The sequence below is a fragment of the Gouania willdenowi genome, chromosome 9, assembly GCF_900634775.1.
Source record: "Gouania willdenowi chromosome 9, fGouWil2.1, whole genome shotgun sequence".
NCBI classification, from domain to species: Eukaryota; Metazoa; Chordata; class Actinopteri; order Blenniiformes; family Gobiesocidae; genus Gouania; species Gouania willdenowi.
This window is the reverse complement of record NC_041052.1, coordinates 11,110,321-11,124,081: the sequence shown is the minus strand read 5'-3', so window position 1 is coordinate 11,124,081 and position 13,761 is coordinate 11,110,321. Positions and strand designations below refer to the sequence as shown.

The 13,761-nt window shown below is 37.4% G+C and overlaps 1 protein-coding gene across 1 annotated transcript in view; it reads left to right on the top strand.

Annotated features, from left to right (window-relative positions):
* aacs (acetoacetyl-CoA synthetase) overlaps positions 1-10,786 on the top strand; it is a 43,604-nt gene extending 32,818 nt beyond the window's left edge. The window contains exons 13-18 of the mRNA XM_028458542.1: positions 3,765-3,878; positions 4,496-4,621; positions 6,816-6,885; positions 7,587-7,645; positions 7,828-8,030; positions 10,635-10,786. Coding sequence (XP_028314343.1) covers positions 3,765-3,878; positions 4,496-4,621; positions 6,816-6,885; positions 7,587-7,645; positions 7,828-8,030; positions 10,635-10,772 — 710 coding nt within the window. The 3' untranslated portion in view covers positions 10,773-10,786. The remainder of the gene's footprint in view (positions 1-3,764; positions 3,879-4,495; positions 4,622-6,815; positions 6,886-7,586; positions 7,646-7,827; positions 8,031-10,634) is intronic.
* Positions 10,787-13,761: the final 2,975 nt, after the last annotated feature.

Here is a 13,761-nt window from a genome sequence, read left to right as displayed (position 1 = left end):
TAGGATTATGGTTAGGGTAATGAAGAGTTCGCGTATCGAAGGGTTAGGGTAATGAAGAGTTAGCTTATCAAAGGGTTAGGGTTCGGTAACGAAGAGTTAGGGTATCGATGGGTTAGGGTAACAAAGAGTTAGCGTATTGAAGGTTTAGGGTTAGGGTAACGAAGAGTTGGCATATCGAAGGGTTAGGATTAGGATAACAAAGAGCTAGTGTATCAAAGGGTTAGGATTAGGGTAACGAAGAGTTGGCGTATCGAAGGGTTAGGGTAACAAAGAGTTGGCGTATCGAAGGGTTCGGGTAACAAAGAGTTGGCGTATCGAAGGGTTCGGGTAACCAACAACACTTAATGACAGCCTTCATGACACCTTATTCATGCTAATGACAGGTGTCATGTCATAATATTGACAGCGTAATGTCAGCCTATAAAACTTCAAGCTGTTTCAAATCCTCACATGATCTGCTACGTCACTTTCTTGTCCTCCTCACCTCTCACAGGAATAGTCCGTTTAAGGTGATAGTCCCACCGCTGCATCGCATTGAGTCACAAACACGTTGGATCATTGCATAAAGGCGATACAAGGCGGTGTCACGGCTACTAAAAGTGAAACTGATTGTGAGTGCTCTTCGGTTTATCTACGTATATACTGGATTCTTATAGGGTAGGAGGAGGCAGGATTGTCAGGAGGAGGAGTTTCCGCGATGTGATGTCACAACGAGAAAAGTCCAACTTGCCCGTTTGGAGCTGACTTTTTACAAAATGTGGAATAACAAGGGAGGGAGGAAACAGAACTTTTTCAACTTTGGACCTCTGAATGGATAAATGAACAATGGAATGTATATCACTGTAGCAAAACCATTGTAAAGTGATTTTTTCATAATACTGCCCCTTTAAAGTCAGGGCGGGAAACCCAAACAATATTCTTTCCCACCACTGGATGGCACTGTAACACCATAAACACATTAAATTCAGTAACACAAAGCACAGCTCATATCAGTGAAACAATCGATACCAAAGTCAACCAATATTATATTTAACGGCAAATATTGGCCAATATTTATATAATAATTATATTGCTGGTCTCTATATTTTTAGTGCATTGTTTTAATACCAAAGGCCTGATTTGCTGTTTGTGTATTTGCCAGGAACTTCCATCTTTCCCCTGCTTCATTTCCTTCCTGTTGCCAATGGCAGCAGCAGGCTGCAACCCTATCGGCTGCCAACTGACCTGACCTTGACCCCTGAGGTCAAGCCTGTGTGTGTGTGCGTGTGTGTGTGTGTGTGTATGTTCCTAGGGTTTTATCCAAGTGTAAGCGGGTGACTGGTGGCCATGGTGACATCTGGTGAGGGGCCCCTTAGCCGATGTCCCCCTGTGCCACTGTGTGTGTCTCTCTGCGTGCTTGTGTTAACATGTGAATGCTAACATTTGGTCCATGAAAACTGCAGCGTGCGTGTGTGCGTTTGTGTGTGCGTGTTTGCCAGTCAGCAGGTGTGTCAGAACCCTGTTGCTTTTCAATGAGTGATCTTAACACTTTCCCTGCTGGATTCTTTCGATGCTAATATACCTCCATCTGACTCCCCATATGTTCCCTCCCAACACTCTTCCTCTGCCATTCTTTTTTTTCTTTTTCTTACTTCCATCCCTTTATTTTCTTTGTCGTTTCCATCTTTTCGTGATAGCATCCTTTGATTATCTCTTCGCTCCCTGTTCTTTATTTTCTTCCAAACCCAAACTCTGCAGACGTACATCCTCAAAAACAACTTGCTGGAATAGACACCTATATATTAATGATACACTGCAACTACACACATTCTGTTCGATGGTGTTCTACAGTTCAAAGTTACCCTCGTGTGTAATAAACACACCTCACGCTCTCATGCACATTGATGGCAGGTGATGAGACGGAAGCTCCACTTTTGGCAGAAAGTGTAGCTTTGTGTGCGTCTGTGTTTACTCAACTTAATCAGTAGAGTACGATAACAAAGTGTGTCAGTCAGCTTTAGGTGTGCGTTTTTAATCTGAAGACAATTTTCTGCTTCCTCCCGGGAGCCAATTAAAGCTCAATAAAGAATCCAGCAGAGAGCGAATGAAGGAGGGAACAAGAGGGAAAGAAAGAGAAGAGAATGGAGGGAAAGAATGACAGGGAGGAGTTGAGATGAAGGCTACAGATGGATGGAGTCTATCAAAGAAGAAGATACATAAACAATGGGAAGTGAGACAAGTGAAGGGTGTCAGAAGCTATAAATGATGGTAAGCAGGGCTTCACAGTAGCGCCCCCACCCCCTCCACCAACCAGGCATATGCAGGTAACCGTCACAGGTAACTGCCCAGTTTGAGCTGTTGATATTGTAGTGCCGGAAAGAATAATTGGGCATGATGTCACGACATCTGCACAGAGCGTAGAGCTCATTATTCCTCCCTGACCTATGTATCTATCACTTTGTGACGAGTGAGTGTTCAAAAATGACTTTTAAAAGTCAAATACTTTATTCACAAGCACCAACATCTATTTAAAACTTCTGCTTTACAACTCTGTGAAGTAAACAAGCCACACATCCTACACCACACACATAATGTTTTATAGGCTCAAATATTGGTTTTTTTTTGTTGTTGGGTTTTGTTTTGGTTTTTTGTTTTTCTAAGAAAAAAATCTGATTTGGTGAATGCTTTGGTTGCTTTATGTATGAAATTGTGAATAGACGGTTTTTGTTTCTGCTGTATGCCAGTTTCTCTACATCATGCACGGTAAAGAAAACCAAAAAAAATAAACAATTGGATGAAACCAAAGGCCAATTCTGTAAAATAACATTAACCAAGAATATGCAAATGACAAAAAGGAATAACAAAAACAATGAAATGCTACACTGAATTACTCGAAAAGGCATTACATTAAATTAATTTATTTTAATCCATTATTGTCAGTTTTATAGTTTTCTTCTTCTGAGAGTAACTTTAAGTTATTTGATCACTTATTTCACATTTCTACCCCTTAAAACAGAAACACGTCTGTATTTTAGTGTTGGTTCTTCATTTTCTTACCTAAATTTTTTATTGATACGTAAAACTCTTAAATTATATTATATTTCCCTCTCCTACCTTAAATAATCCTTAAATACAAAAAAAAAAATCTAAATAATATATCCAGTGTTAAAAAATGTTTTTTTAAAGTTTTGAGTATTTTTTTTGTTTTATTACTATACATTTCAGGCGACCCCATTTTAATTTAATTTGACTCCAAGGTTGAAAAACCCTGCTCTAAGGACCTTCTGCAATCACATTTTTTTTAAATAAAAAATTGTAATTTTAATGAATAATTTTTTTAATGTTTTTATTTCAGGTGACCCTATTTTATTTCCAGGTGACCCCAAGGTTGAAAATCTCTGATTTAACAAAGCTTTTACCTATTTTTGTTTTATTGGGTTTTGGATTGATATTGTATACTGGTATTTTTGTTTTTCATTTCAGGGGGTTTGGAGTCATTTGTGTTTTTCTCTTTTTTGTTGTTCCATTTTTTTTTTTACCTTTAGTGTATTTATGTGTATTTTTGTTGTTTTTTTTAGTGGATTTGGTGTCGTTTTGTAAATGTTTCTTTTATTTTGTGTATATTTGTGAATCTTTTGTATATATTTGTTGACCTTTTATGTATTTTTGGATTTATTTTATGAGTTTTAGAGTCGTTTTTGTGTATTTTTTTTTCGGGGCCCACACATTGAGGGCTGCATGTGACTTATGTCTGATCTAACCCTTTATTGTCCCTGTCTTTTCAGGTGGCACAGACATTGTGTCGTGTTTCATGGGTCAGAACCCAACAGTTCCAGTTTATCGGGGAGAGATTCAGACGAGAAACCTCGGCATGGCCGTGGAGGCCTGGAACCTGGACGGTAAGAGTGCGAGGGAGGGATTCTGATCTCAACAAAAAGAGAGTTACTGGATCACCAAAATGTTGGAAGGAACAATTTCTGATAATCTGAGCAAACTCTCCAATCGGGGAGATTCTTGTTTTCATTTGTTTGTAGGAAATAGTTAACAAAAGGCAGCTATAATTAGGGAACTTTCAGGCAATAATTCCATGTACAAACTTGAGGGAAATGTATTTCCTTGAGCTTTTTAACTGGCACACTGTGTTGTTTATTTGTCCTGCTGGGACTGTTCAAAGCCTTTATTGTGTGTGTGTGTGTGTGTTATTTTTTCTTTTCTATACAATGATTGTAGTCTTTCCCCAGCTCCCAGTAGCAGGCTGTACTGGCATGTCTTCACCAGCTCAAAGCAGAGTAGATCCAGGGATGATTTAAAGGCACTTTGGTAGGAAGAGGTTGGGATTATTTGAGTCGGTCTTTAAACATATGAAACCGCGCTGAGGGAGGAGCGCATGGAGCGAGTGAAGCCACACCAAAGCCAACCAGTTTGTCCACAGTGTTGGATGAAACGTTAACCCTTTAAACTTTCTTGTGCGTTTGTGTGTGTGTGTGTGTGTGTGCGCGTGTGTGTGTGCTCACAGGTAAACCTGTTTGGGGGGAGTGTGGGGAGCTCGTCTGCCTGAAGCCGATCCCCTGCCAGCCAACACACTTTTGGAATGATGAGAACGGCAGCAAATATCACAAAGCCTACTTTTCCTCATATCCTGGTGAGCTAAAGTGTAACTGTGTTAAATATTTGCACAGTAACACAAAGGGTTTTACAATTAAAAGGTATTTTATTCGTGTAATTCATTTCATTCATGTTTGATTCACAGCAGGGCTGGGGTCAATTATAATTTTCTTGTAATTGATGATTAATGGCAATAATGGTGTAATTATAATTGTAATTGAGTTCAGATAATTGACTTTGTAATTGTAATTACCATGGAAATTCTATAAAAATTGTCAATTACAATTTCAACGCAAACAGTTCTATGTCTTACACAAATGTGGTTAACAATTATGAAAACTAGTACAGTGCCCGTCGGGGGTATTCATATAGTGGGAGGAGCTTAAGTGGAGTTGTCAATTATGGCTGTAAAGGAGGTGTCAGGAAGGAGACCCAAACTTGTGACCTCAGATACGACTGTAATTAGGACCAATGGCCAAATGAGTAGTGTTTGAAGGTTGCATGTACAAAGAGGTATACATACTCTGTACTCTGTAGTATTATATATATTATATATTATATATTATATATATATTTGTGGGTGCAAAGTAAAATAGCATGTGTGATTTCCCTGGTTTAATTCTATGGGACATGTGCATGATCAATGTGTTGTTTTTTTTACTCATTTTATATTTTTGTCATTTGGTTTATTTTTCTGTAATGCATGTTTATTGGAGTCATTATGTGTATTTTTGTATCTCTCTGTTGTCTTTTTGTGTTTTTTTGGATAATTATTGTTTTTTGTTGCCATTGTAGTGATTCTGGAGTCATTTTGTGTATTTTTTTAGCTTTTCTGGTGTAGTTTTGTGCATTTCTGTTGTCATTTTGTGTATTTTTTTTGTATAAATATTTAGTTGTTTTTTTTTTGACTCACTTTCATATTTTTTTTGTCGTTTGGTGTATTTTTCTGTAATGTATGTTTTTTTGGAGTCATGTTGTGTGTTTTTGTAACCGTTTTGTGTATATTTACACTTATTTTGTCAGTTTTTGTTGTAATTTTGTGTTTTTTCTGGAGTCATTTTGCAAATTTTTGTGCATTTCTGTTGTTTTGTGTACTTTTTGTATAAATGTTTATTTTTTTTTAAAATTTTTTTACCTCAATTAGTATATTTTTATTCTAAACATCTTATGTGTGGTGAGGGCAGTAGTGCGGTTGGTTCCAACTCGTGCTCTTTTGACTTGACTGTCTGCGTACTTAACCAAATCTGTTGTGCTCGTTCGTGCCCCAGGTTTGCCTCTCTGTGGCATCGACTTCCAGGAAGCTGGAATTCAAACCAAGCATCAGAATGGATTAGAAAAGTGTTTAGATCAGAATCAGCTGCAAATACAGGCCAGTCGTTCTAAAGGTGGCGCTACAGGAAACCTCTAAAGTTAGAACATTTTGAAAAATCACAACAAATCAACCATAACATGTCCTACAGAACTGATATTTACATCAAAATGTTGTCCCAAAAAAGCAAGAAACTTTTTTACATTCAAACCTATTGCAAATGATGAAGACGTCATTGTTTTTTCCTTTAAAAAACCTCCTCCCACAGTTTTTGCTCAAATGACACCAAACTTGTTACAGCACATTAAATGATTCAAAATTAACCCTAAGTGCAATAACTAGTTTGACTGTAAGTGGTAATGTAAACGTGTACTTACAAATTCTTGCTAAATACGTTTTCAGTGTTTATTTAAAAATGACTACATTTTGGAGTCATGGTAGATGATGTTTGGAAATATCAGTGTTTATTTTTATTTATTTTTTTTTACAGTGTTTCAAATTTTGCTCCCATGCAAAATGAGTCACTGCAAAATATTTTTTACTTATGGAGCCAATAAACCAAGCCTCTCTGTGCGGTCTATGTGCATTTTGTGTATTTTTGTCTCAATAACTGCATTTTTGACAGCTGTTTTAAATCGACTTGTTTTGCCTAAAATTGCCTGGCCTCGAACATTGCTGTGCAGCAGCTATAATTTTATCAGATTTGCAGCTGAAATCAGTAGCAACTATGATAAGTTTCATATGAATCTACATCTCTGAGGAAGGTTTACGAGTTTGTGTTGAATCTTTGATTTGGAGGAGCCTCATACCAGCGAGGTGTGCCTAATAAAATTAAAATAAAAGGGAATTATATTGTGATTTGCTTTGTTGTTATTCTTTTAACGCTGCTAACTGCCACTTTGGCTTGAATTGTGTCCCACAGGAGTGTGGGCCCATGGAGATTACTGCAAAATCAACCCTAAGACAGGAGGCCTCGTCATGTTGGGCAGAAGGTCAGAAATAAATCATCTTCTCTTTGGAGGAGGTCCTCTCAATGCTGAGTCATGTTTAGCATTGTTGTTCAGCTGCAATTCTTCTGTTTACACAGTTATGCAAAAGAAATATTCTCACAACATTTTGACACTCAGGTTTCATTTATAACCACATGTGAAGGAAAGTATAATTCTCTGGTGTTTTCTTCAACTACTAGACATTTTCTGTTTTCAGTAGCTTCAGAAATAAAACACATTTAAATGCTTTTTTTATATATATATAAATGTGATGAACCAGCTGAAGATGTTTAACATATATTACTTTGAGTTGAATTGTGATTTATATATATATCAGATCTCGTTTCAATATCAGCAAAAAAAACCAAACAAACAAGTATTGCATTATATCGGCCTGCACTTAAAATCAATGATATAATAAAACAGTTTTTATGGGATTTATTGAAGTTTTTTTTTCAGGGTTTGCTATTTTTTTACATTTATTTTTTTTCCAATTGTAGAATGTTTAAATTAAACTAGTTTGCACTTTAAAAAAGATATATTGAGGTTTTTTGAGCGTCTCCTAATCTAGCTTTCCTGTTAGTAAAGCTAAGAGTCTATCTGCAAGTTAAAACGAAGGCTCTAAAGCAGATCCTATAGGTTCATTTAAATGCACTGAAGGTTACATGAGTGACATGAAGGTTTGAAGTGTGTTTGTTTTGCAGTGACGGCACTCTCAACCCTAACGGGGTTCGATATGGCAGCTCAGAGATCTACAACATCGGTGAGTTCGTGTGTTGTCAAACATCATCAGCATACATCATTGTTTTTGTACATTTGATGGGATTTTTTTTGTTTTTTTTTTTAGATTAATCTGCAAAGTTAATATTTTCTCTTTATCCTTTGCTAATGTTGTGCCTCTTTGACCATCCTTCCTTTTTTTTTTTTACCATGTCCTCTGTGCAGTGGAGGCCTTTGAGGAGGTGTCGGACAGCCTCTGCGTCCCTCAGTACAACGCTGACGGAGAGGAGAGAGTCATTTTGTTCTTATTGATGGCCCCTGGAAAACCCTTCTGTCCTGAGCTGGTGACAAAGATCAAAGGAGCGATCCGTAAAGCCCTGTCAGCACGACACGTCCCCGCACTGCTGCTGGAGACCAAAGACATTCCTGTAAGAGGGTCAATAGGAGGAGTTCAATCAGAACATCCTTTCACAGTTAAACAGCATGAAAAGTCAAGACCAAGCAGGGTTGGGGTCATAGGCGGAGTTTGAGATTCTTGCCGGGGCGGGGGGCGGGCAAAAGAAAAAATTGATTTAAATAACGTCTCGAGATGCGCGCCAACCACAATGTGTGTAACATATACAGTAATGCAAAAATGATTAGTAACAATTGATAATGTACAAAAAATTGCGTTGACGCGTCATAACGTCCACCATCTCGAATAGGAATCAAAATGCAAGTTCTCACTCATTCACGCTCTTACTCGTGGTTTCCACTGGATACGTCTCCGCTGCGCCACGGCTCCGATCCGGTTGACGTCACGAGACCGAGGAGTTCTCGCGATGTTTACATAATCGTGCGAGAACGCAGTTAAAGGAAGTGTTAAAAATAGTGAATTACAATGACATATACAACAATAAAGTGCAGCAATATTCACAAACAAGTACAGACACAGACGGGCATTTGTGTGGTTAATAGAGCCAGGGAAATAGATTGAATGACACATATAAAGGTGGAAATAAATAAATAACGATAAAGGGGTGACAGGGAAGCACATTAACACTTTTCAGACATATGTGTATTTTACATTATTGAGTTTCACAGCTTGTTTGTTTGTTGCATGTTTTAAGGTATTAAAATATAACATTTACCTTTTGTTGTTGTTGTCCTAGCCACATTTTTTTTAAGCTACAGCCAACAGAGAAGAGATAATATGATGAAATATGATCTGAAGTGTTTTATTTTGAAAAGTAACCCGATGTTTTAATGTTTAGTATGTGCTTAACTTCCTGTTTCACTGTATTTGCTCTGTGCTGAGTTGTTGCGTCGTGCTCCGGCATCCGCCATGCGTATCTCTGCCAGAGGGCTCCGGACTGTCGCTGCTGGGAAGGAGCAGACACGCAGCGCACTGGACCTGGTAGAAATAAACACACAGACTAAAGTGTGAACCTATCGGCTCTGGTGGCGTGGCAGAGACGTAACGCAGTGCACCCGCATCCAGTGGAAATTGGGGGTTAAGGGATTAAATGTTTCTCACGTAACGTCCCATTGACAAGAAGAAACTTATTTCTTTCTTTCTTTTTTAGCTCTGTGAGGCTGACCGCGTCATTAAAAATCCGGCGGCTGCTTTCGGCATCATTTTTGCTGCAGTACCATACATGAACTGCTGGGTGCAGTGTCGCTGCCCCATTTACGTCATGAAGAAGAATTACGCAACAGAAGAAGAACCAAGTCACATGACTCCAGCGCCAAAAAAAAAAAACTTGCATTTCTAAAAGAACAAATTAATTCATATATAATTTGTACAGTCACTTTGTTTTATGGCACTTAAAATGTTTGTATATGTACATTATATTAAGAATTGAATTTTTATCAAATTAATTTAGGAAAACTAATGAAAACTTCTGACCACTGGGGGGCAACGCTCCCCCTGAAAACTCTGCATATGGTTGGGGTCAATTGCAATTGGTAATTCATTATAATTATGATATAAACATAATTGTAATCGTAATTGAAAAATAGATGTTGCTGTTCTAATTGTAATCGTAACAACGTATTTAAATGTAAACCTGGGGAACCATGTTACAGTTCTATACATTAACCTGTTGCTTCTCGTAAAAGGTTCATTTTATCATTTAAAAAAAAAAAAAAACAAAGTAAATCTAGGGGTAAACTGACAGAAAAAAGGCTCATACGTTCACACCAAATTTTTCTTTATTCACACAAAGTACATTAATACCAATATTTTCATGGATAGGAAGCCTAACAAGGTAACCAAGTGATAAAAAAAACAAATTGATTATATTATTTTTAGTGTATTTTACAGCTGATTTAAGATATGGGTCAAAACTTATGGGGAGAGATTTGTATATAATATATCCAAAATTTTCACATGTTTTTTATATTTTCACATGTGTTTTTTTTTTATTATTTTTACGTGTATTTTATATTTTCACGTGTTTGTTATATTTTCACATGCATTTTATATGTTCACATGTTTTTAAAAATATTTTTACGTGGTTTTTTTATGATTTCACATGTGTTTTTTAGATTTTTGCATGCTTTTTTAATATTTTCACACATGTTCTTTTATATTTTTGCATGTTTTTTTTTATATTTTCACGTGTTTTTTATGATTTCACATTAGTTTTTTAGATTGTTGCATGCTTTTTTAATGTTTTCACACTTTTATATTTTTGCATGTTTTTTTTGATTGTTTTTGTGAAAATCAAGAAAATAGATGTGCAAATGGATATATTTTTGAGACAAATCTCATAAAGAACGCTAATGCACTATGATGGTTCAATTTAATGGGGTTATTTATTTCAGGCTCAGTAACTGTGATTATTTGTAATTGAACTTTAGTAATTGAGAATAATTGTAATTGACTTTCAGGGGACAAATACTAATTGGCATTTTTTCCCAATTACAATAAAAATTACAGTCAACGTATTCGTAATTATGTTGTAATTGAACATGGATGATTTTAGATGTAATTGCCCCCTACTCTGAAGCCAAGCATTGCTGATAATGCTTGTCATTTCTTTTTGCAGTACACCATCAGCGGTAAGAAGGTGGAGGTGGCTGTGAAACAGGTGCTCGCTGGTCGGGAGGTGGTGCAGAGAGGAGCGTTCTCCAACCCAGATTCACTGGATCTCTACAAGAACCTTCCAGAACTGCAGAACTTTTAGACACGAGCAGTATTTAAAGTAGCGTTGTTTCAATTCGGGGGTTAAATATGTAAAGTACAAATCAGGAGCATTTGGGTCAACATTGGACATGAGACGGACACACAAACAAAACACACAACACAGCTACTCGTACTAATGCGTGTGTGCAAACGGGTTTATGTTAGTGTAGTGTTGAGTAGATGCTTCTTTTTCAACATGTGGTGAGGAATTGGACCTAAAATGTATTCCTTTTCATCCTCTTAACTGTATCCAGGTACTTTACACCATTAATTACATTCACACAATAATGGTGACTGAGCTCCCACACTGGGCGCTCGTCGGCCAGTGGAGTTCACTGATACAGACAAGGACAGTTGAAGGTCAAACTAGCAGCCAGTGAACTTGTTGCTGCTTTTGTGTGCGTGCAATGATTAAAACACATCAAGAAATGCACCTCATCTGTTGCCCCTAACGCCATATCATAGTGTCAATCCTAACATACGTATAGACATAAATGTGAAAGATCTTGTTTTTTATTTTGTTTTTATTTTTTTTGACTGATAAACGGTATCAGCAAATTCACAGTTTATTTGTAATTCCATGACAACAGTTTTACGCTAACTTTCCACGTCTTTGTAGTTGAAACCAAATGTGAGCTTCCTGTTGCATTATGTGCTGATTTCTGTGTGTATCTACAGTGTGCCAGGATAAGAATAATATGTTCCCCTTCAAGAAGAAAGAGGGAAATGCACTAAATAAGAGGTATCGATGTCAATCCATGCAAAGTTGTATTTTAAAAGTTATAAGCTTTTAATCCGTTAAAAAAAGATGTAAAACAGAGGTTGGTTTGAGGAAAGGTGCAGGGTGATATTGTTAGATTATTCTGTTTGAATAAGAGGTTATTAACTGGTCAATTATGGGTTATTTTCTTTTGCTTTAATAAAAGGGAATAGATAAATAATCTACAGTGTACTCCATTGAAAAAGGCTGATAATGTGTCGTTTATTGCTCCATCGAGGCAGCAAAGTGTTGAAAGTGGAAAGAACAGGGGAGAGGGAGTTAGGGTGGACAGTTAAAGAAAGGATTAGCACGCAACTATTTTAGTTGTGCTGAAAGTAAATTGTGATGTTACTATATACTGTGCCCTTCTGGTGACAAACTGGTGAGATTAAAGAAGGTGAAACATCAGAAAGCGTTTGGTGGTGTATCCGCGAACCGATGTGTGTGTGCAAGAGCCGCTAGATGCCCCCCAGGCCAAATAGCGGCATCGACCCGAGCAAGCCCACGGAGCCAAGGACCGCACCCCGAGTCTGTAAATTGGCCACATCCATATTTATTGGTGTGACTATCAGTTTGCCACAGGGACTGTAGATGTTTTATGACGACAGCTGTAGTTTTTAAAAATCTATTTAACAAAATGACATACGTAGTTGTCCCTGCCAACAACTACCATAGCTTTACCATTCTGTACCTCTGGTTCCTTCCACCAGATGAATCCAAACCCATTAATATGACAAATATTCTTCATGCTGCTAAGAAACGATAAGTAACACCAGTAAAAACAGTGTCGGCCTCGTTTCATCTGAACAATGGAAGAATTTATTCACAAAGCGGGAAATTGTGACTCGCACGATTGTAATTGATTCCACTACAAACAATAGGTTCGTTCTCAAACAGTCGTGAGACTTGAACTTTGGAAAGTTTTACACAATTGCATTGTGGGACTTGGAGTCCTTTAGAATGGCGATGAAGAAGAAAAGTTTTTTTTCACTTAATTCTCTTCGTTTTTGTTCTGCTTTCTTTATCTTGTCACCGTTATCTGATATTTCTCCCATCGTGTCCGTATTTGGGTGTTTCCGTGTAAGCTGCAATATCAACATCCAGCTTTGCTTTGTCAACTGTCTGGATGGAAAAATGGAAGTGGTTGGTTCAATAATTTACAGCGACTGTACCTAATTTAGTTCTCGCAAGTTAATTTTGTCTTTTTTTTTTTAAAACATATGTTAAAGCTGACATCCAGAGTTTCTGAGAAATCTATGTTTATGTATGATTCTTTTGAAATGAGAAAAAAGACCTAATGAGTCTTTTACAATGGTCTACTGCCAGTGGTCATTCATATACATTAATGTATATAAGTCCCTCCTTCGTCCTATAGACCCCTATTCAAATGGAGTGCACTCAGCCAATAGGCTTTGACTTCCTGTTTCTGAGACTGTCAATCAAAGTGAATGTGGATCTGTGTACGGAAACAAGGCCGTGCGTCACATCAGACGCATAAATATGATTTTGGCTACTACCTGACCCATAGATATACAGTATATCAATGCGACCTTATGTTCCGCGCTGCGCGTGCAGAAAAGTAGAGGCGTGGCTTCTGGTAGATTGCAGAGGAAGTGAAGATGATTAGGGCGGGACATCGAGACGTTTCTCAGAAACTCCGGATATCATCTTTAAGGTTTTGTTTATTCAGATAATTTTGTTTCAGGAAATTTGATCTCCTGACATGTTTCCACTGTCCACTGCCAGTTTTCCTCAGAGGTGACAGTCGAAACATGTCAGGAGATCAAATTTCCTGAAAAAAGTGGTCAGAATAATCTAAACCTTAACATACTGTATATGTACCTAATTTATATGTATCAGTTTAATTTCTCAAAACCTGGATTTGTTTCCAGATTCTATTGTTTGTTTGAAAGTCTAGAAATAACATACAGAAGGACATTTGATTTGGTACAGCTGAGCATTATACTGTCATTATTAAACAATATACTCAAATAAAAGAATTGTCCTTGTGAGAGTAAATAAAGCTTTATTTTTTTCTTACCTTCTTTGTGGCGTAAAGCTCCTCCCTTGAGTGTCACCCTCCTTCTGGGCCGGTGTGTATCTCGCCTTGCGTAGATCTCGGCATATGGACTCCTGCTTCAGGGCGAGGGATCTGACAGATGGTTGGTTTAACAGAGTGTGTGTGTGAGTGATAGTCTCTTTGTGCCAGTGTAGGAGCCACTCATTTTGA